This window comes from Salvelinus alpinus, chromosome 9, assembly GCF_045679555.1.
Source record: "Salvelinus alpinus chromosome 9, SLU_Salpinus.1, whole genome shotgun sequence".
Lineage (NCBI taxonomy): Eukaryota > Metazoa > Chordata > Actinopteri > Salmoniformes > Salmonidae > Salvelinus > Salvelinus alpinus.
This window is the reverse complement of record NC_092094.1, coordinates 6,912,000-6,935,203: the sequence shown is the minus strand read 5'-3', so window position 1 is coordinate 6,935,203 and position 23,204 is coordinate 6,912,000. Positions and strand designations below refer to the sequence as shown.

General features: G+C 46.5%; 1 protein-coding gene across 2 annotated transcripts in view; it reads left to right on the top strand.

Moving 5' to 3' along the window:
• The window catches only part of LOC139584219 (AT-rich interactive domain-containing protein 3B-like), a 47,629-nt gene extending 25,133 nt beyond the window's left edge, over positions 1–22,496 (top strand). For both annotated transcript variants that reach the window (XM_071415818.1, XM_071415819.1), the window contains exons 4-9: positions 5,733–5,805; positions 17,704–17,887; positions 18,192–18,448; positions 18,820–19,086; positions 20,249–20,344; positions 20,517–22,496. In XM_071415818.1, coding sequence (XP_071271919.1) covers positions 5,733–5,805; positions 17,704–17,887; positions 18,192–18,448; positions 18,820–19,086; positions 20,249–20,344; positions 20,517–20,656 — 1,017 coding nt within the window. In that variant the 3' untranslated portion in view covers positions 20,657–22,496. The remainder of the gene's footprint in view (positions 1–5,732; positions 5,806–17,703; positions 17,888–18,191; positions 18,449–18,819; positions 19,087–20,248; positions 20,345–20,516) is intronic.
• Positions 22,497–23,204: the final 708 nt, after the last annotated feature.

Below are 23,204 nucleotides of genomic sequence, written 5' to 3'. Positions count from 1 at the left end.
CAGTTGTACAGGGAAAGGGGGGGATACCTAGTCAGTTGTACAGGGAAAGGGGGGTACCTAGTCAGTTGTATAGGGAAAGGGGGATACCTAGTCAGTTGTACAGGGAAAGGGGGGGATACCTAGTCAGTTGTACAGGGAAAGGGGGGGATACCTAGTCAGTTGTATAGGGAAAGGGGGGCATACCTAGTCAGTTGTATAGGGAAAGGGGGGATACCTAGTCAGTTGTACAGGGAAAGGGGGGGATACCTAGTCAGTTGTACAGGGAAAGGGGGGTACCTAGTCAGTTGTATAGGGAAAGGGGGATACCTAGTCAGTTGTACAGGGAAAGGGGGGGATACCTAGTCAGTTGTACAGGGAAAGGGGGGGATACCTAGTCAGTTGTATAGGGAAAGGGGGGCATACCTAGTCAGTTGTATAGGGAAAGGGGGGCATACCTAGTCAGTTGTACAGGGAAAGGGGGGCATACCTAGTCAGTTGTATAGGGAAAGGGGGGATACCTAGTCAGTTGTACAGGGAAAGGGGGATACCTAGTCAGTTGTAAAGGGGGGATACCTAGTCAGTTGTAAAGGGGGGATACCTAGTCAGTTGTAAAGGGGGGATACCTAGTCAGTTGTAAAGGGAAAGGGGGGATACCTAGTCAGTTGTACAGGGAAAGGGGGGATACCTAGTCAGTTGTATAGGGAAAGGGGGGATACCTAGTCAGTTGTATAGGGAAAGGGGGATACCTAGTCAGTTGTACAGGGAAAGGGGGATACCTAGTCAGTTGTACAGGGAAAGGGGGATACCTAGTCAGTTGTATAGGGAAAGGGGGGATACCTAGTCAGTTGTACAGGGAAAGGGGGATACCTAGTCAGTTGTATAGGGAAAGGGGGGGATACCTAGTCAGTTGTATAGGGAAAGGGGGGATACCTAGTCAGTTGTACAGGGAAAGGGGGGGATACCTAGTCAGTTGTACAGGGAAAGGGGGGTACCTAGTCAGTTGTATAGGGAAAGGGGGATACCTAGTCAGTTGTACAGGGAAAGGGGGGGATACCTAGTCAGTTGTACAGGGAAAGGGGGGGATACCTAGTCAGTTGTATAGGGAAAGGGGGGCATACCTAGTCAGTTGTATAGGGAAAGGGGGGATACCTAGTCAGTTGTACAGGGAAAGGGGGGGATACCTAGTCAGTTGTACAGGGAAAGGGGGGTACCTAGTCAGTTGTATAGGGAAAGGGGGATACCTAGTCAGTTGTACAGGGAAAGGGGGGGATACCTAGTCAGTTGTACAGGGAAAGGGGGGGATACCTAGTCAGTTGTATAGGGAAAGGGGGGCATACCTAGTCAGTTGTATAGGGAAAGGGGGGCATACCTAGTCAGTTGTACAGGGAAAGGGGGGCATACCTAGTCAGTTGTATAGGGAAAGGGGGGATACCTAGTCAGTTGTACAGGGAAAGGGGGATACCTAGTCAGTTGTAAAGGGGGGATACCTAGTCAGTTGTAAAGGGGGGATACCTAGTCAGTTGTAAAGGGGGGATACCTAGTCAGTTGTATAAGGAAAGGGGGATACCTAGTCAGTTGTATAAGGAAAGGGGGATACCTAGTCAGTTGTAAAGGGGGGATACCTAGTCAGTTGTAAAGGGGGGATACCTAGTCAGTTGTACAGGGAAAGGGGGGGGGATACCTAGTCAGTTGTACAGGGAAAGGGGGGATACCTAGTCAGTTGTACAGGGAAAGGGGGATACCTAGTCAGTTGTACAGGGAAAGGGGGATACCTAGTCAGTTGTAAAGGGGGGATACCTAGTCAGTTGTAAAGGGGGGATACCTAGTCAGTTGTAAAGGGGGGATACCTAGTCAGTTGTAAAGGGGGGATACCTAGTCAGTTGTACAGGGAAAGGGGGGGGATACCTAGTCAGTTGTACAGGGAAAGGGGGGGGATACCTAGTCAGTTGTACAGGGAAAGGGGGGGGATACCTAGTCAGTTGTAAAGGGGGGATACCTTGTCAGTTGTAAAGGGGGGATACCTAGTCAGTTGTAAAGGGGGGATACCTAGTCAGTTGTAAAGGGGGGATACCTAGTCAGTTGTATAAGGAAAGGGGATACCTAGTCAGTTGTACAGGGAAAGGGGGATACCTTGTCAGTTGTAAAGGGGGGATACCTAGTCAGTTGTACAGACAAAGGGGGGATACCTAGTCAGTTGTACAGACAAAGGGGGGATACCTAGTCAGTTGTACAGGGAAATGGGGGATACCTAGTCAGTTGTACAGGGAAATGGGGGATACCTAGTCAGTTGTACAGGGAAAGGGGGGATACCTAGTCAGTTGTACAGGGAAAGGGGGGATACCTAGTCAGTTGTACAGGGAAAGGGGGGATACCTAGTCAGTTGTACAGGGAAAGGGGGGATACCTAGTCAGTTGTACAGGGAAAGGGGGGATACCTAGTCAGTTCTACAGGGAAAGGGGGATACCTAGTCAGTTGTACAGGGAAAGGGGGGATACCTAGTCAGTTGTACAGGGAAAGGGGGGATACCTAGTCAGTTGTACAGGGAAAGGGGGGATACCTAGTCAGTTGTATAGGGAAAGGGGGGATACCTAGTCAGTTGTACAGGGAAAGGGGGATACCTAGTCAGTTGTATAGGGAAAGGGGGGATACCTAGTCAGTTGTATAGGGAAAGGGGGGATACCTAGTCAGTTGTACAGGGAAAGGGGGATACCTAGTCAGTTGTATAGGGAAAGGGGGGATACCTAGTCAGTTGTATAGGGAAAGGGGGGATACCTAGTCAGTTGTACAGGGAAAGGGGGATACCTAGTCAGTTGTATAGGGAAAGGGGGGGGATACCTAGTCAGTTGTATAAGGAAAGTGGGGATACCTAGTCAGTTGTACAGGGAAAGGGGGGATACCTAGTCAGTTGTATAGGGAAAGTGGGGATACCTAGTCAGTTTTACAGGGAAAGGGGGGATACCTAGTCAGTTGTACAGGGAAAGGGGGGATACCTAGTCAGTTGTACAGGGAAAGGGGGATACCTAGTCAGTTGTACAGGGAAAGGGGGGATACCTAGTCAGTTGTATAGGGAAAGGGGGGATACCTAGTCAGTTGTATAGGGAAAGGGGGATACCTAGTCAGTTGTACAGGGAAAGGGGGATACCTAGTCAGTTGTACAGGGAAAGGGGGATACCTAGTCAGTTGTATAGGGAAAGGGGGGATACCTAGTCAGTTGTACAGGGAAAGGGGGATACCTAGTCAGTTGTACAGGGAAAGGGGGATACCTAGTCAGTTGTACAGGGAAAGGGGGGGATACCTAGTCAGTTGTACAGGGAAAGGGGGGGATACCTAGTCAGTTGTATAGGGAAAGGGGGGCATACCTAGTCAGTTGTATAGGGAAAGGGGGGATACCTAGTCAGTTGTATAGGGAAAGGGGGGATACCTAGTCAGTTGTACAGGGAAAGGGGGGGATACCTAGTCAGTTGTATAGGGAAAGGGGGATACCTAGTCAGTTGTACAGGGAAAGGGGGGGATACCTAGTCAGTTGTACAGGGAAAGGGGGGGATACCTAGTCAGTTGTATAGGGAAAGGGGGGCATACCTAGTCAGTTGTATAGGGAAAGGGGGGCATACCTAGTCAGTTGTACAGGGAAAGGGGGGCATACCTAGTCAGTTGTATAGGGAAAGGGGGGATACCTAGTCAGTTGTACAGGGAAAGGGGGATACCTAGTCAGTTGTAAAGGGGGGATACCTAGTCAGTTGTAAAGGGGGGATACCTAGTCAGTTGTATAAGGAAAGGGGGATACCTAGTCAGTTGTATAAGGAAAGGGGGATACCTAGTCAGTTGTATAAGGAAAGGGGGATACCTAGTCAGTTGTACAGGGAAAGGGGGGATACCTAGTCAGTTGTAAAGGGGGGATACCTAGTCAGTTGTACAGGAAAAGGGGGGGATACCTAGTCAGTTGTACAGGGAGGGGGGATACCTAGTCAGTTGTACAGGGAAAGGGGGGGATACCTAGTGAGTTGTACAGGGAAAGGGGGGATACCTAGTCAGTTGTACAGGGAAAGGGGGATACCTAGTCAGTTGTACAGGGAAAGGGGGGGATACCTAGTCAGTTGTACAGGGAAAGGGGGGTATACCTAGTGAGTTGTACAGGGAAAGGGGGGATACCTAGTCAGTTTGTGCAGGGAAAGGGGGATACCTAGTCAGTTGTACAGGGAAAGGGGGGTACCTTCATAGGTACAGGGAAAGGATAGGGAAAGGGGGGATACCTAGTCAGTTGTACAGGGAAAGGGGGATACCTAGTCAGTTGTATAGGGAAAGGGGGGATACCTAGTCAGTTGTATAGGGAAAGGGGGGATACCTAGTCAGTTGTACAGGGAAAGGGGGATACCTAGTCAGTTGTATAGGGAAAGGGGGGGGATACCTAGTCAGTTGTATAGGGAAAGGGGGGATACCTAGTCAGTTGTATAGGGAAAGTGGGGATACCTAGTCAGTTGTATAGGGAAAGGGGGGATACCTAGTCAGTTGTACAGGGAAAGGGGGATACCTAGTCAGTTGTACAGGGAAAGGGGGATACCTAGTCAGTTGTACAGGGAAAGGGGGATACCTAGTCAGTTGTATAGGGAAAGGGGGGGGATACCTAGTCAGTTGTATAGGGAAAGGGGGGATACCTAGTCAGTTGTACAGGGAAAGGGGGATACCTAGTCAGTTGTACAGGGAAAGGGGGGATACCTAGTCATTTGTATAAGGAAAGGGGGATACCTAGTCAGTTGTACAGGGAAAGGGGGATACCTAGTCAGTTGTACAGGGAAAGGGGGATACCTTGTCAGTTGTACAGGGAAAGGGGGATACCTAGTCAGTTGTACAGGGAAAGGGGGAGTACCTAGTCAGTTGTACAGGGAAAGGGGGGGATACCTAGTCAGTTGTATAGGGAAAGGGGGGGATACCTAGTCAGTTGTACAGGGAAAGGGGTGTGTGTGTGCGTGTTGTGTGGGGAAAGGGGGATACCTATAGTCAGTTGTACAGGGAAAGGGGGATACCTAGTCAGTTGTACAGGGAAAGGGGGGATACCTAGTCAGTTGGAAAGGGGGATACCTAGTCAGTTGTACAGGGAAAGGGGGATACCTAGTCAGTTGTACAGGGAAAGGGGGGTACCTAGTGGTTGGGAGGGGGGATACCTAGTGGGTTGTATAGGGAAAGGGGGGGGATACCTAGTCAGTTGTATAGGGAAAGGGGGGGGATACCTAGTCAGTTGTATAGGGAAAGGGGGGATACCTAGTCAGTTGTATAGGGAAAGGTGGGGATACCTAGTCAGTTGTATAGGGAAAGGGGGGGGGATACCTAGTCAGTTGTATAGGGAAAGGGGGGGGATACCTAGTCAGTTGTATAGGGAAAGGGGGGGAATCAGAGAGGTGGGGGGGGGGGGGGGCTGCCATAATTGACATCCACGTCATCCGCGCCCGGGGAACAGTGGGTTAACTGCCTTGTTCAGGGGGCAGAACAACAGATTTCTACCTCGTCAGCTCAGGGATTCGATCCAGCAACCTTTCGGTTACTGACCCAACGCTCCTACCCGCCGGGCTACCTGCCGCCCTGAGTCAACATTTTCTCAATGGCCTGTGTGGACCTAACACTGTATAGTGGACGGGGTAGTATGTCTGAATAGCGAATATACATAGAATCATGATTGGATGGTTATTAACTAAGTTAGTTATACAGTTGATTATAAACTTAGTTATAAAGTTATTAACAAAGTTAATTTTCATCCCCAGCTGTATGAACTGGACAGTGACCCAAACAGGAAGGAGTTCCTTGATGAACTGTTTGTGTATATGCAGAAACGAGGTAAAGCTGCTTTGTTCTCTAAGCGTTGTACTGTAAAACCAGTTCTGCTGTAGTGGAAAGCATTTTCCTGGGATTCCACACTTTTAGATTGTACATTATTTTATTTTTTAAACTCCATAAAATGTCATCTTATCCATTTCCTCTTTCTGTTCTTGACAGAGTTTTTCAGGATCTTAACCTCATGTCCGAGGAGTCATGTCTACGGGTTTGAGTCCCCTCTAAGCAAATAACTTTTTTTACCAAAGGTTTCCTGAAATTCTTCCAGTTACATTTTTAGACTGAATTCATAGGAAAATAATCAATATCACGCACATACACAATTTAACCATCTATTCATGGTTTATGAATGCAATATATAAAACAATTGTTGCTGCAGTTAAACTGTGGTTAGACAGTTTTAAATCTTCCAATTCAAATATAATCAAAGCTATGGTCCATTCTTTCCAACTTAGAATAATTTACCCACTAGCCCTCCCGCCGCCAACCTTGCTCCATATGTGTAGTTGGGTATGGAGGGGGAGAGGAGCAGGGATTTATGGAGAGGGGATGTTTGGGTTAAGGGGGCCTATGTCTGTTTTAGGCCTGATGGATAAATGAGCCTCTAGTTCAGGTCCCCTTCTTTTCTATAACATAATATGACTGACAGATTGTATGGAGATACAGTATATATGAATGTAAACAAGTTGTCTCGTACGGCGGTGAATGAAACAGTGCTATTGTCCTCATCAACATGCTAGATATTTGACCTCTGGAGATGTCTAAGTGACAGGGTAGCCTAGTGGTTAGAGCATTGGGCTAGTAACCGAAAGGTTACAAGTTCGAATCCCCGAGCTGACAAGGTACAAATCTGTCGTTCTGCCCCTGAACAAGGCAGTTTAACCCACTGTTCCTAGGCTGTCAGTGAAAATAAGAATTTGTTCTTAACTGACTTGCCTGGTTAAATAAAGGTAAAATAAAATAAAAAAGCATAGCTGAGAGCGTCAAGAGAGGAGAGACTATAGTCTATTAGTAGCTAGGTGTCCATCCAATTGGCGACCAGATTTTCAGGTAAATATTTAAAAATAAATCTGCATAAAACAATTGTGTGCATTTTCCCACCCGCTACGTTTCCATCAAACTGACTTATTGCGGATAAAAGGCTGAGCGTGATGACGTAGTGCACAGAACAATTACTTTTGCGCTTAAATTCCCATGTACCGAATATAAAATAAAAGTTAAATGGGTTTCCGTCGCATTGTCAAACTCTACTGATCGTTTTGTCACAAAAACTGTTATATACAAATGCTATATACAAATATATATACAAATATATACAAATGTGTTATATACAAATGCTCCTACTCTTGTCTTGGCATGTGAGCTCTAACCAACAGCTCACCGATACAGTGTGGGTAAACTCCCTACAGTGCCTTCAGAAAGTATTCACATCTTCATATTTTTGTGGTGGCTGCATCATGTTATGGGTATGCTTGTCATAAGCAACAACCAACTTGACAGAGCTTGAAAATAATAATAATGTGCAAATATTGTGTGTTTATACTTATGTAATGTGATTTCACAACCTCCTCAGGCTTTTGGAGTTGCCTATACACGATCAAGCAAAATAATAGGCCTATACTTTAGGCTACAGTATTGCATGCTAAATGTTTCTGATCAGTGATTGATGAGCAAACAAATAGATTTAATTATACCACCTTCACTTATTTGCCCAGCCATAGAATTAACCAAATATACAGATGGCGATTCAGTGAAATGAAATCACATTGTTGGTAATCAAGCCTACTACTGTTGTGTCGTCTACAAACTTGATGATTGAGTTGGAGGCGTACATGGCCACGTAGTCATGGTTGAACAGGGAGTACAGGAGGGGGCTGAACACGTACCCTTGTGGGGCCCCAGTGTTGGGGATCAGTGAAGTGGAGATGTTGTTTCTTACCTTCACCATCTGGGGGCGGCCTGTCAGGAAGTCCAGGACCCAATTGCACAGGGAGGGGTTGAGACCCAGGTCTTCAAGTTTACTGATGAGTTTGGAGGGTACTATGGTGTTGAATGCTGAGCTGTAGTAAATAAACAGCATTCTTACAAAAGGTATTCCTCTTATCCCATCTGGACAGGGCAGTGTGGTGGCGATTGCATCGTCTGTGGACCTATTGGGGCAGTACGCAAATTGAAGTGGGTCTAGGGTGACAGGTAAGGTGGAGGTGATATGATCTTTGACTAGTCTCTCAAAGCACTTCATGATGACAGAAGTGAGTGCTACGGGGTAATAGTCATTTAGTTCAGTCAGTTACCTTTGGGTTAACGCGTTTAAATGTCTTACTCATGTCTGCCACGGTGAAGGAGAGCCCACAGTCCTTGGTAGCGGGCCGCGTCGGTGGCACTGTATTATCCTCAAAGCGGGCAAAGAAGGTGTTTAGTTTGTCTGGAAGCAAGACATCGGTGTCCGTGATGTGGCTGGTTTTCTTTTTGTAGTCTGTGATTGTCTGTAGACCCTGCCACATACGTCTCGTATCTGAGCCGTTAAATTGCGACTCCACTTTGTCTCTATACCGACATTCACTTGTTTGATTTCCTTGTGGAGGGAATAACTACACTGTTTGTATTCGGCCATATTCCCAGTCACCTTTCCATGGTTAAATGCGGTGGTTTGCGCTTTCAGTTTTGTGCGAATGCCGCCATAAGTTTGAAAAGCGTCGAGAGTCTTAGTAGCGCTAATAGGACAGTCAATATGAACTTCGGGAGCCTAGTCCTCAGATTTGCTTTGTTAAAATCCCCAGCGACAAAAAATGCAGCCTCAGGATATGTGGTTTCCAGTTTGCATCAAGTCCAGTGAAGTTCTTTGAGGGCCGTCGAGGTATCGGCTTGAGGTGGGATGTAAACTGCAGTGGCGATGGAGGAGAAATCTCTTGGGAGATAATATGGTCGGCATTTAATTGTGAGGTATTCTAGATCAGGTGAGCAAAAGAACTTGAGTTCCTGTATGTTGTTACAATTACACCATGAGTCGTTAATCATGAAACATACATCCCCGCCCTTTTTCTTCCCGGAGAGATGTTTATTTCTGTCGGCGCGACGCACAAAGAATCCTGGTGGCTGTACCAACTCTGACAGCATATCCCGAGAGAGCCATGTTTCTGTGAAACAAAATGTTACAATCCCTGATGTCTCTCTGGAAAGCAACCCTTGCCCTAATTTCATCTACCTTGTTATCTAGAGACTGGACATTAGCGAGTAATGTACTCGAAAGTGGTGGGTGGTGTGCGTGCCTCCGAAGTCTGACCAGAATGCCACTCCATCTTCCTCTTCTGCGGTGACATTGTTTTGTGTCAGCCTCTGGAATCAGTTCAAATGCCCTGGGTGGTTCGGACAAAGGATCCGCTTTGGGAAAGTCGTAGTGCTGGTAAGTGGATGTCGCTCTGATATCCAATAGTTCTTCTCCGGCTGAATGTAAGAATTTATTTTGGGGGCTAACAATGTAAGAAATAATACATAAAAAAACTAAATACAGTAATCCCTCGTTTATCGCGGGGGTTACGTTCCGAAAATGACCCGCGATAAGTGAAATCCGCGAAATAGAAAACTTCTTTTTTTTTTACAATTAGCAACTATTACATGTATACAAATACAGTGACTCACGTGTAGGCCGTTTCACTGCTCTTCAGACTGGGCCGCTGCATCCTGACTGCGCTCTGCAGTGTTCTCTTCTTCTGAAGCCCGCGGTGCAGGTGTGTTTGTTCGGGAGAAGAGCATAGTGATAGGCAGCTGTTGTCGCTCTTTTTTCTTCTTTGCAAAAAGATCCTTGTACACCGACATGCCACCATCGATTACGTTGGAGAACTGTAATGAACGGCTCATCAAAGGGTCCCATTCCTCAGCTACTCGCTTAAGTTCAGTGGCCATTCGCACCATGGTTGCTAAGCGACCAAGCGTTAGTCCTTCCTTCCTTCCTGGCCAACTTAATGTAAATTTGCCAAGCTGTTTTATGTACGTACACATAACTGCACGAGACGACAAAATGATAGCACAATTCGTAGCATGTTTTGATACAAGAAGCGGGAGTGAGTTTTTAGCGAATCAGAATGCAGAGCACAATGCACCAAAAAAAAATAAAAAATGCATTATGAAAATCCGCGAAATAGCGAATCCGCGATAAGTGAACCGCGAAGTGGCGAGGGATCACTGTACTGCAAAGTTTCCTCAGGACTAGAAGCAAGGTGGCATTAGTGAGGTTGGCAACTGATGTTAGGCGATCAGGCCTGGCTCGTAGTCGGCGTTCCAATTCATCCCAAAATGTTCGATGGGGTTGAGGTCAGGGCTCTGTGCAGGCCAGTCTTCCACCCCGATCTCGACAAACCATTTCTGTATGGACCTCGCTTTGTGCACGGTGGAATTGTCGTGCTGAAACAGGAAAGGGCCTTCCCCAAACTGTTACCACGATATGCACTCCAATAGTGAATGGAGGTCGCTTTCCCGCTGGTTCCTTTTTCAGGCTACTCCGGTTATTTCACTCCACGCATCAACCGCTGTTTGAGGAACATATACAGCCTCTTGCTGCATGACAGGTGATATTCCGCCCAAACTGTGTATGCCATGGACTCTCCAACCCTGTTCCTGCATTTACCCAGTGCTTAATTTGGGAAACCTAGTGAAATATAACGGCACAATCATTATTTTAATACATTTTTTCTCGGTCTTGGGCTCGTAGGCCTATGCGTAGACATGAACTCTATGCGGATGGGTGTTTTGAATCATCCACCTTAGAACGTGCTGTCCATTTCATTGTGTTAGGCTTTGAAACAACATCCACAGTGACCATGGTTTCCACTCTGTTTCAACCTGTCGTTGAAATTCTTTCTTCACACTGATCCATCACAGTGAGGTGAGTTTTAAAAAGCACATACTGTTTATGTTTGATGTGATTTTCCATTTCATTTGCATTGATGGCAGAGTGGTTAGAGGGACAATAGAGCCCTGAGTACCAGACCATTAGGACCTGATGGAGGAACAATAGAGCCCTGAGTACCAGACCATTAGGACCTGATGGAGGGACAATAGAGCCCTGAGTACCAGGTCATTAGGTCCTGGTGGAGGGACCATAGAGCCCTGAGTACCAGACCTTTAGGACCTGATGGAGGGACAATAGAGCCCTGAGTACCAGGCCATTAGGTCCTGGTGGAGGGACCATAGAGCCCTGAGTACCAGGCCATTAGGACCTGATGGAGGGACAATAGAGCCCTGAGTACTAAGCCATTAGGGCCTGATGGAGGGACAATGGAGTCCTGTGTACCAGACCATTAGGACCTGATGGAGGGACAATAGAGCCCTGAGTACCAGACCATTAGTGACCTGATGGAGGGACAAAATAGCCCTGAGTACCAGACCATTAGTGACCTGATGGAGGGACAAAAGAGCCCTGAGTACCAGACCATTAGTACCTGGTGGAGGGACAATAGAGCCCTGAGTACCAGACCATTAGGACATGGTGGAGGGACAATAGAGCCCTGAGTACCAGGGCATTAGGACCTGATGGAGGGGCAATAGAGCACTGAGTACCAGGCCATTAGTGACCTGATGGAGGGACAATAGAGCCCTGAGTACCAGGCCATTAGGACCTGATGGAGGAACAATAGAGCCCTGAGTACTAGGCCATTAGTGACCTGATGGAGGGACAATAGAGCCCTGAGTACCAGGCCATTAGGACCTGATGGAGGGGCAATAGAGCACTGAGTACCAGACCATTAGGACCTGATGGAGGGACAATAGAGCCCTGAGTACCAGGCCATTAGGACCTGATGGAGGAACAATAGAGCCCTGAGTACCAGGCCATTAGGACCTGATGGAGGGACAATAGAGCCCTGAGTACCAGGCCATTAGGACCTGATGGAGGGACAATAGAGCCCTGAGTACCAGACCATTAGGACCTGGTGGAGGGACAATAGAGCCCTGAGTACCAGGCCATTAGGACCTGATGGAGGGGCAATAGAGCACTGAGTACCAGGCCATTAGTGACCTGATGGAGGGACAATAGAGCCCTGAGTACCAGGCCATTAGGACCTGATGGAGGAACAATAGAGCCCTGAGTACTAGGCCATTAGTGACCTGATGGAGGGACAATAGAGCCCTGAGTACCAGGCCACTAGGTCCTGATGGAGGGACCATAGAGCCCTGAGTACCAGACCATTAGGACCTGATGGAGGGACAATAGAGCCCTGAGTACCAGGTCATTAGGTCCTGGTGGAGGGACCATAGAGCCCTGAGTACCAGACCTTTAGGACCTGATGGAGGGACAATAGAGCCCTGAGTACCAGGCCATTAGGTCCTGGTGGAGGGACCATAGAGCCCTGAGTACCAGGCCATTAGGACCTGATGGAGGGACAATAGAGCCCTGAGTACTAAGCCATTAGGGCCTGATGGAGGGACAATGGAGTCCTGTGTACCAGACCATTAGGACCTGATGGAGGGACAATAGAGCCCTGAGTACCAGACCATTAGTGACCTGATGGAGGGACAAAATAGCCCTGAGTACCAGACCATTAGTGACCTGATGGAGGGACAAAAGAGCCCTGAGTACCAGACCATTAGTACCTGGTGGAGGGACAATAGAGCCCTGAGTACCAGACCATTAGGACCTGGTGGAGGGACAATAGAGCCCTGAGTACCAGGGCATTAGGACCTGATGGAGGGGCAATAGAGCACTGAGTACCAGGCCATTAGTGACCTGATGGAGGGACAATAGAGCCCTGAGTACCAGGCCATTAGGACCTGATGGAGGAACAATAGAGCCCTGAGTACTAGGCCATTAGTGACCTGATGGAGGGACAATAGAGCCCTGAGTACCAGACCATTAGGACCTGATGGAGGGACAATAGAGCCCTGAGTACCAGGCCATTAGGACCTGATGGAGGAACAATAGAGCCCTGAGTACCAGGCCATTAGGACCTGATGGAGGGACAATAGAGCCCTGAGTACCAGGCCATTAGGACCTGATGGAGGGACAATAGAGCCCTGAGTACCAGACCATTAGGACCTGGTGGAGGGACAATAGAGCCCTGAGTACCAGGCCATTAGGACCTGATGGAGGGGCAATAGAGCACTGAGTACCAGGCCATTAGTGACCTGATGGAGGGACAATAGAGCCCTGAGTACCAGGCCATTAGGACCTGATGGAGGAACAATAGAGCCCTGAGTACTAGGCCATTAGTGACCTGATGGAGGGACAATAGAGCCCTGAGTACCAGACCATTAGGACCTGACGGAGGGACAATAGAGCCCTGAGTACCAGGCCACTAGGTCCTGATGGAGGGACCATAGAGCCCTGAGTACCAGACCATTAGGACCTGATGGAGGGACAATAGAGCCCTGAGTACCAGGTCATTAGGTCCTGGTGGAGGGACCATAGAGCCCTGAGTACCAGACCTTTAGGACCTGATGGAGGGACAATAGAGCCCTGAGTACCAGGCCATTAGGTCCTGGTGGAGGGACCATAGAGCCCTGAGTACCAGGCCATTAGGACCTGATGGAGGGACAATAGAGTCCTGAGTACCAGGCCATTAATGACCTGATGGAGGGACAATAGAGCCCTGAGTACCAGACCATTAGTGACCTGATGGAGGGACAAAAGAGCCCTGAGTACCAGACCATTAGTGACCTGATGGAGGGACAAAAGAGCCCTGAGTACCAGACCATTAGTACCTGGTGGAGGGACAATAGAGCCCTGAGTACCAGACCATTAGGACCTGGTGGAGGGACAATAGAGCCCTGAGTACCAGGGCATTAGGACCTGATGGAGGGACAATAGAGCCCTGAGTACCAGGCCATTAGGACCTGATGGAGGGACAATAGAGCCCTGAGTACCAGGCCATTAGGACCTGATGGAGGAACAATAGAGCCCTGAGTACCAGGCCATTAGGACCTGATGGAGGAACAATAGAGCCCTGAGTACCAGGCCATTAGGACCTGATGGAGGGACAATAGAGCCTGTACAGAGTGCATAAGAGGAGATTACCGCAACTCAGCGGCCATGTGGAATGTTACTGCCCTTGGTGTGACCACCATGTGCCTCATGCAGCGTGACACATATCCTCCTCTTTGATCAGGCTGTTGATTGTGGCCTGTGGAATGTTGTTGTCCCACTCCTCTTCAACGGCTCTGCAAAGTTGCTGGATATTGGAACACTCTGTCGTGTTCCAACACGCTCAATGGGTGACATGTCTGGTGAGTATGCAGTCCATGGAAGAACTGGGACATTTTCAAATTCCAGGAATTGTGTACAGATCTTTGTGACATTGTTTACGTTATCATGCTGAAACATGAAGTAATGGCGACGGATGAATGGTATAACAATGGGCCACAGGATCTCATTGCTGTAATTTTGTGCATTCAAATTGTCATCGATAAAATGCAATTGTGTTTGTTGTCCGTAGTTTATGCCTGCCCATACCATAACCCCACCATGGGACACTCTGTTCACAACGTAGACATCAGCAAACTGCTAGCCTACACAATGTCATACATGATGTCTGTCTGCCATATGCCCGGTACAATTGAAACCGGGATTCATCCGTGAAGGGCACACTTCTCCAGCGTGCCAGTGGCCATCAAAGGTGAGCATTTGCCACTGAAGTCGGTTACGACGCCAAACTGCAGTCAGATCAAGACCCTGGTGAGGACGACGAGCACGCAGGTGAGCTTCCCTGAGACGGTTTCTGACAGTGTGTGCAGAAATTCTTTGGTTGTGCAAACCCACAGTTTCATCAGCTGTCTGGGTGGATGGTCTCAGACGATGCCACAGGTGATGAAGCCAGATGTAGAGGTCCTGGCCTGGCGTGGTTATATGCGACCTGCGGTTGTGAGGCCGGTTGGACGTACTGCCAAATTCTCTAAAACAACGTTGGAAGGCGGCTTTTGGTAGAGAAATGAATATTCAATTCCCTGGCAACAGCTCTGGTGGACATTATTGCAGTCAGCATGCTGCAACAATTGTACGTTCCCTAAAAACTTGAGACAACTGTGGCATTGTGTTGTGTGACACAACTGCACATTTTAGTGGGGTTTTATTGTCCCCAACACAAGGTGCACCTATGCAATGATCATGCTGTTTAATCAGCTTCTTGATATGCCACACCTGTCAGTTGGCTGGATTATCTTGGCACAGGAGAAATGCTCATTAACAGGGATATAAACAAATTTGTGCACAGAATTTGAGAGGTACGCTTTTTGTGAGTATGGCACAATTTTTTTTCAGCTCACAAAACCAACACTTTACATGTTGCGTTTAAAAATATATATAATTGTTCAGTAGAACATTTTATTTTATTTAACCATTATTTAACTAGACAAGTCAGTTAAGAACAAATTCTTATTTACAATGACGGCTTACCAAAAGGCCTCCTGCGGGGACAGGGGCCTGGAATTAAAATAAAAAATAAATACAATATAAATATAGGACAAAAGACACATCACAACAAGAGAGACAACACAACACTACATAAAGAGAGACCTAAGACCACAAAATAAGATGACAACATAGCAAGGCAGCAACATATGACAACAACATGGTAGCAACACAACATGGTAGCAGCACAACATGGTAGCAGCACAAAACATGGTACAAACAATATTGGGCACAGTCAACAGCACAAAGGGCAAGAAGGTAGAGAAAACATGCTGGCAAAATGTTCTGATCAGTGATAATAAATGAACTAGACAAGATAATCATGAGCAGCACTTCCATTTACACTAGCTAACATTTCCACAACCCCAATTGTAGCCAAACCAATATCCAAACGGAGATTCAGTGAAAAGAAATGTAAAAAAATCTGACATTGATTTATCAAGACAAGTCCCCACGCTTGTTTCAAAGCAGCGCGAAGCGGTGCTGAAATAGCTGACCACGTGCGGGGTTAGGCTACTGCTTCGAGTCCTATTATAACTATTGGATCAATCAATCAATCAAGTTTATTTTATATAGCCCTAACACCTTCCTAATATTGAGTTGCACACCCCCCACCCCCCTTTTTTTGCCTGGTGTCGAAAGCGTTCCACAGGGATGCTGGTCAGTGTTGACTAATGATTCCCACAGTTGTGTCAAGTTGACTGGATGTCCTTGGTGGACCATTCTTGATACACACAGGAAACCATCATTACTTTAAGACATGAAGGTCAATCCAGAAAATGTCAAGACTTTTGAAAGTTACTTCAAGTGCAGTCGCAAAAAAACATCAAGCACTATGATGAAACTGTGATGAAGCTCTCATGAGGACCGCCATAGGAAAGGAAGACCCAGAGTTACATCTGCTGCAAAGGATAAGTTAATTTGAGTTGCCAGCCTCAGAAATGTCAGCCCAAATAAATGCTTCGCAGAGTTCAAGTAACAGACACATCTCAACATCAACTGTTCAGAGGAGACTGAGTGAATCATCAAATCAAATCAAGTTTATTTTATATAGCCCTTCGTACATCAGCTAATATCTCGAAGTGCTGTACAGAAACCCAGCCTAAAACCCCAAACAGCAAGCAATGCAGGTGTAGAAGCACGGTGGCTAGGAAAAACTCCCTAGAAAGGCCAAAACCTAGGAAGAAACCTAGAGGAACCAGGCTATGAGGGGTGGCCAGTCCTCTTCTGGCTGTGCCGGGTGGAGATTATAACAGAACTATGCCAAGATGTTCAAAATGTTCATAAGTGACAAGCATGGTCAAATAATAATCATGAATAATTTTCAGTTGGCTTTTCATAGCCGATCATTAAGAGTTGAAAACAGCAGGTCTGGGACAGGTAGGGGTTCCATAACCGCAGGCAGAACAGTTGAAACTGGAATAGCAGCAAGGCCAGGCGGACTGGGGACAGCAAGGAGTCATCATGCCCGGTAGTCCTGACGTATGGTCCTAGGGCTCAGGTCCTCCGAGAGAGAGAAAGAAAGAGAAGGAGAGAATTAGAGAGAGCCAAGATTTTCAAAATGTTCATAAATGACAAGCATGGTCAAATAATAATCAGGAATAAAAGTCAGTTGGCTTTTCATAGCCGATCATTAAGAGTTGAAAGCAGCAGGTCTGGGACAGGTAGGGGTTCCATAACCGCAGGCAGAGCAGTTGAAACTGGAACAGCAGCAAGGCCAGGTGGACTGGGGACAGCAAGGAGTCATCATGCCCGGTTTGCCGTGACGTATGGTCCTAGGGCTCAGGTTCTCAGAGAGAGAGAAAGAAAGAGAGAACGAGAGAATTAGAGAGAGCATACTTAAATTCACACAGGACACTGGATAAGACAGGAGAAGTACTCCAGGTATAACCAACTGACCCTAGCCCCCCGACACATAAACTACTGCAGCATAAATACTGGAGGCTGAGACAGGAGCGGTCAGGAGACACTGTGGCCCCATCCGAAGATGGAGTTGCCTTAAAGCAACAATTTGATGCCTTCAATTGGATAAGCGTACTTTATTACAATAAATTCACTGACGTTTTTTGGGGCTTTGACCCTGGGTTAAATAGGTGTTAATTTGACATATTACTGTAGCTAGATCAACAGACACTACTGTATAACCTACTGTGTTTTGGAAACATGAGCTGTCAGAATGTTATTTATGTTCAGTGTTATGAAGTCTGGCCTCATTTTAAATCAAATTCGACTGCCTAAATCTTGGCCGCATAGGCATTGAGTGACTCCTTCCATCTTGGATCTTTAGACGCATGTAGAGCAAATTAAACTGGGCATCTCCAGGCACTCTAGTCAACCGCATCCCCATCATGATATCTGCCACCATCTTGGATCTGTAGACATCTAGTTTCAATTCTTCTACCTCTTTCTCCAGGCACCCCGGTCAACCGCATCCCCATCATGACATCTGCCACCATCTTGGATCTGTAGACATCTAGTTTCAATTCTTCTACCTCTTTCTCCAGGCACCCCGGTCAACCGCATCCCCATCATGGCTAAGCAGATTCTGGACCTGTACATGCTCTACAAGCTGGTGACGGAGAATGGCGGCCTGGTGGAGGTCATTAACAAGAAGATCTGGAGAGAGATCACCAGAGGACTCAACCTGCCCACCTCCATCACCTCAGCAGCCTTCACCCTCCGCACACAGTGAGTCTACACTCGGGCGTTAAGCACCAAACAGAAGAAAATGCTGTGAAATTGAGTCATTAAACAGGGAGGTAATCTGTAAATGGGTCTTTGTGTTAAAAAAAAAAGGATTGACCCGAGCAAGATTTCCTAATTTGCGGCGTAGATGTGCGCATCTTCAATTAAATGGAAAGCGAGCTAATTTGAGGTCAGCGAAGCTACACAGAACCTAGCTAGGCCAATCACCTCATGATGGAAAAGTACTTCTAAATACAGAGAGAGAGAGAAAAAAATCCAACCACTGCCTCGTCCTACGTTCACCCAGGTATATGAAGTACCTGTACCCGTACGAGTGTGAGAAGAAGGGGCTGAGCTCTCCAGGCAAGCTCCAGGCTGCTATAGACGGTAACCGGAGGGAAGGCCGAAGACCCAGCTACAATAACAGCCTGTACCACTTCTCCACCACCGCCCCTGCCCACCCACACCACTCCCTCCTCTCTCCCTCCAAGATGCCCCACCACTCCTCAGCCGGTCACAACGGCCTGCACACCTCCCCCAGCCCATCTCTGAAGAGATCTGCAGGTGTTTAAGCGTTTTGTTTTTTTTAAACACATAAATGTTTTGATATGTAGTTAGGTGATTAACATGGATGATTTCCTGTCACCAACATGTGACTAACTTGTGATGGGCTACATCGTTCTGACACCACATTTATATAAAATAAATGTGGTGTTATGGCGCCCTCTACTGTCAGATTTATTCAGACATGATCACTGACCATCCACATAGCATACACCTGATAAGGAAATAAATTACTGACCATGTTTTTAAAATCTAATCTAATGGCCTTGTTTTGAAAACATTGTTGAATGTTGAATATTTCAAATGTTGACATTTGCGGTGTGACATTAATCTATGGGAAAAAAATACTCCCCCCATCTGTTCCCTCTCAGAGGAGATGTCGACCCCCATGCCACCAAGCCATCTACCCGTGGCCAACGCTCTCTCCCTGGGGCAGCAGCATCTAGCTCAGGCCGCTACCCTGGAGCACCTCCGAGAGAAACTGGAGAGAGGAGGAGAGGGCCCAGACAGGAAGATGGCTCGCTTGGTCATGGAGGAACAGCAGAGACTGATGCAACGGGCGTTCCAACATAACCTGTTGGCTATGGCCTCTCACTTCCACCCCGGCATGAAGCAACTCAACAACAACAACAGACACGGTCAGTACTGGGCTGGGCGTGTTGGCTACCAATTAGTTCAGTCAATCAAAAGTATTTATAAAGCTCTTCTTACATCAGCTGATATCTCGAAGGGCTGTACAGAAACCCAGCCTAAAACCCCAAACAGCAAGCAATGCAGGTGTAGAAGCACGGTGGTTAGGAAAAATTCCCTAGAAAGGCCAGAACCTAGGAAGAAACCTAGAGAGGAAGCAGGCTATGAGAGGTGGCCAGTCCTCTTCTGGCTGTGCCGGGTGGAGATTATAACAGAACATGGCCAAGATGTTCAAATGTTCATAGATGACCAGCATGGTCAAATAATAATAATCACAGTTGTTGTCGAGGGTGCAACAGGTCAGCACCTCAGGAGTAAATGTCAGTTGGCTTTTCATAGCCGATCATATCTCTACCGCTCCTGCTGTCTCTAGAGAGTTGAAAACAGCAGGTCTGGGACAGGTAGCACGTCCGGTGAACAGGTCAGGGTTCCATAGCCGCAGACAGAACAGTTGAAACTGGAGCAGCAGCACGGCGAGGTGGACTGGGGACAGCAAGGAGTCATCAGGCCAGGTAGTCCTGAGGCATGGTCCTAGGGCTCAGGTCCTCCGAGAGAGAGAAAGAGAGAATTAGAGAGAGCATACTTAAATTCACACAGGACACCGGATAAGACAGGAGAAATACTCCAGATATAACAGACTGACCCTAGCCCCCCGACACATAAACTACTGCAGCATGAATACTGGAGGCTGAGACAGGAGGGGTCGGGAGACACTGTGGCCCCGTCCGACGATACCCCCGGACAGGGCCAAACAGGCAGAATATAACCCCACCCACTTTGCCAAAGCACAGCCCCCACTCCCACTGGAGGGATATCTGCAACCACCAACTTACCATCCTGAGACAAGGCCGAGTATAGCCCACAAACCCAAGGGGGGGCGCCAACCCGGACAGGAAGATCACGTCAGTGACTCAACCCACTCAAGTGACGCACCACTCATAGGGACGGCATGGAAAAGCAATGAATTAGTTGTCATATTCTAGGGCTTACAATAGTCCGCTCTAACCTGATCTCAGATCTGTTTTGTATTCATTGTCAAGCCAAACATGTTTACTCACATAATTGAATTGTAAACTTTTAACTCCTGACTGTATCTTTGTCCCACCTCAGAGAGTACTGCCAAGCAGGACCTGTCTCGTACTATCTCCAGTAACGGGGTTGACAGCATCAGTGTGTCTGTGGAGGTCAACGGAACACTCTATTCAGGTTAGTAAATGATGCTGCAATGTTGTTTTAAATGTAAAAAAATTCTTGATACATTTTAGATCCGCCCAGAAAGGATTGCTAGCCCTTTACTCCGTAGGTCACTGTGACATTTTAACTTGTCACACAGAGTCCCACTACTGACTACCAATTTGTGTTCTTGTCTCCCCTGTAGGAATGCTGTTTGCCCAGAACACTCCTAGTGCAGCCTCTGTGACGTCTGAGACCATGCCTCCTGCTGAACAGAGTGGTTGCGGTGTCCTCTCCTCCTCTCACAGCCCCTCTTCCTCCACATCCTCCAAGGGACCCAACTGACCGCAGTGTTCCAACACTGGACGCCACCAGTCTCTCTCTCCAGTATACTCATGTTATTCTACTGTCCTGTGTTAAGGACAAAACTGGTGTTCAATCAAATGACCTCTTCTCTAGTCAAACTGGACTAATCTGTGTTATGGGATGACAAAATAGGGGTTGGATTTGGAGAAAGTAACTCATAAAAACAAATGTACATGTCAAGATATTGAATGTACATTTCACTGTTGTCTCTAGTTAAATATCTACAACTACCACTTCCTCCATGGTCCTTCACTGAATACACATTTGTTTGCATAGAAACAATGCATTCTGGGAAAATCTAATCTTACAGCCAGGTGAAGAAGCAACTTGAATTGTTTTTTATTTTGGTATGTTTAATTAGTAGATGTTCTATTTTTATTTTTTTTTCTCAATGTTTTTATATGATGATTATCATGTATTTTCGTGTAATACTCATAATTGCTGTATTATTTCTGTATGTCAATTCATCGGCTTTGAACGCTACAGTGCTAAGTGAAGAACTGTTTCCCATAGTGCCACATATGCAAACTGCTTGTGAACAGCCTAATGAATTTAAGTCAAGTAAAGAGGACTGAAGATTGGATTTTAGTTTTCTGATCAGGTTTAAACATTTTAGAAGAAAGCAAAAATCATGATAGCAAAGGTTTGTATAAAAGCAGGTTTAAAAAAAGAAAAGAAAAAAGAAATACTGTATGGTGATTGGCTATACTCCTCAGCTGATTTGTTGTCTCTACCTCATTCGTGGTTTGAACATTATGGTAGCCACCATCACTTCTGTTTACAAAATGTGTTATTATAACCATCAACCAGACAATATGGATGCCAATAAGGGCTCTCATTCATTTTAACTTTCCTGGGTGCCTGGTGGGTGGAGTCTACACCATCCTAAAGAGTGAGCTCCCCCAACTTGATCACTCGCTGAGGTAATCTATACACCTCTTACCTCATTTTGAAGGGGAAGTTCAGTATTTTACAAACTAACGTTAGATGGTTCCTCACCCTGAAAGTCATCTATGGCCCTTGAGAAACTGTACTTTCAGGATGACGAACCATCGACCGTTAGTTTGTAAAATACTGAACTTGTCCTTTAAAAAAAAAAAAAAAATGGCTTTCCATTTCAGGAAGTAACTTTCTCAGGAACTCCATATGGACCAGGAAGGACTCAGCACAGATCATATCAAACACCCAGAGAATGTGTCTTTAAAATACTCAGGTAAAACATTCAGCATTCGTACAGTGTGACACTGAAATTGAGTCTCTTTTGATGGTTTCCCTCATGACATCTGCGTCATGGGAGCTGGGTTGTGTTCATTAGGACAAAATTATTTGAAACTGGAAGAAGAAGAAGAAAAAACTGACAATTTAGTTATGGGACAAGACCAGGTATTCTTGTTTGGTGCCTAATGAACACGACCCTGGAGTACTTATGACCCACTGGGCAGAACCATAAAACTCAGGGGATGAGCTAAGCTGTCTATCTTTCAGACCAGTCATTGGTCAGGGATCTTATTTAATATAATTGTATACGTACAATCACAGGGCTGGGCCACAATCATAACCTGATAAAACCGTACTGAATGTTGTCAACTCTCCACTTTCACTTTACAGAAACATTCCGTCTGGTTTAACCAACAGTCATGTATATCTCACACAGAATGCCTCTCCAGCTGTACTATAGACAGACCAAAGGACCGGTTTTGTGTATTAGTGAGGAAACCAGTCGACTGGTTTTTTTTGGGGGGGGGGGGGGTATTTGTTCGCTCAATGTATTCTGATGTGGACAGGAGGAGGAACTAAATAAATCTCCTTGAGGAAATAAGTCTGGTGTAAAAATAGTTTTTTTTCACTTAGTATTGTTATTCGTGTTTACGTAGTCTAGACCTAACGCCTGGTTGGCCTTAATGCTTTTAACGAAGGCAGTTTATAAATGTTTATTAGCACCTGACATAGATATGTGTGCTGATAATGCTTTCTGAAGAGACTATCCATAAGGAGTGTTACTGATTAGACTGCAGTATATGAATTAGTGGCCAGTTGATGGTTGGCATTGCCTCCCGTACGGAGACTCTTATCCAGCGACATCTCTAGCAGAATGCTTCATCTCTTTCTCTGAGCTCTGTTTATTTCAAACGTGTTATTACTGTGTTATTACTGTGTTATTACTGTTATTACTGTGTTATTTAAACCGATCTAGATGAGCTTATTTAGAGTAACCTCACATAGAGAGCTTTTTAGTCGTTTTTTTTAAATGTCAAATTGTGTGGTCGTGTTACCGTAACCTCACACACATACATCAACCTCCACAACATCTTAAAGTGTGTGCGTCTGTGCGTGTGTGTGTGTGAGAGAGAGAGAGAGAGAGTGTGTGTGTGTGAGAGAGAGAGAGAGTATGTGTGAGAGAGAGATATGGGGAGAGTGTGTGGAATGTGAACTTTACTTCCTGAACTCTGATGCACAAAAGATGGATGGCTGGGGACATGCTAGTGGAAGTGACCTCTTGTTGGCCGTAGGGATGGTGTGTGTATGT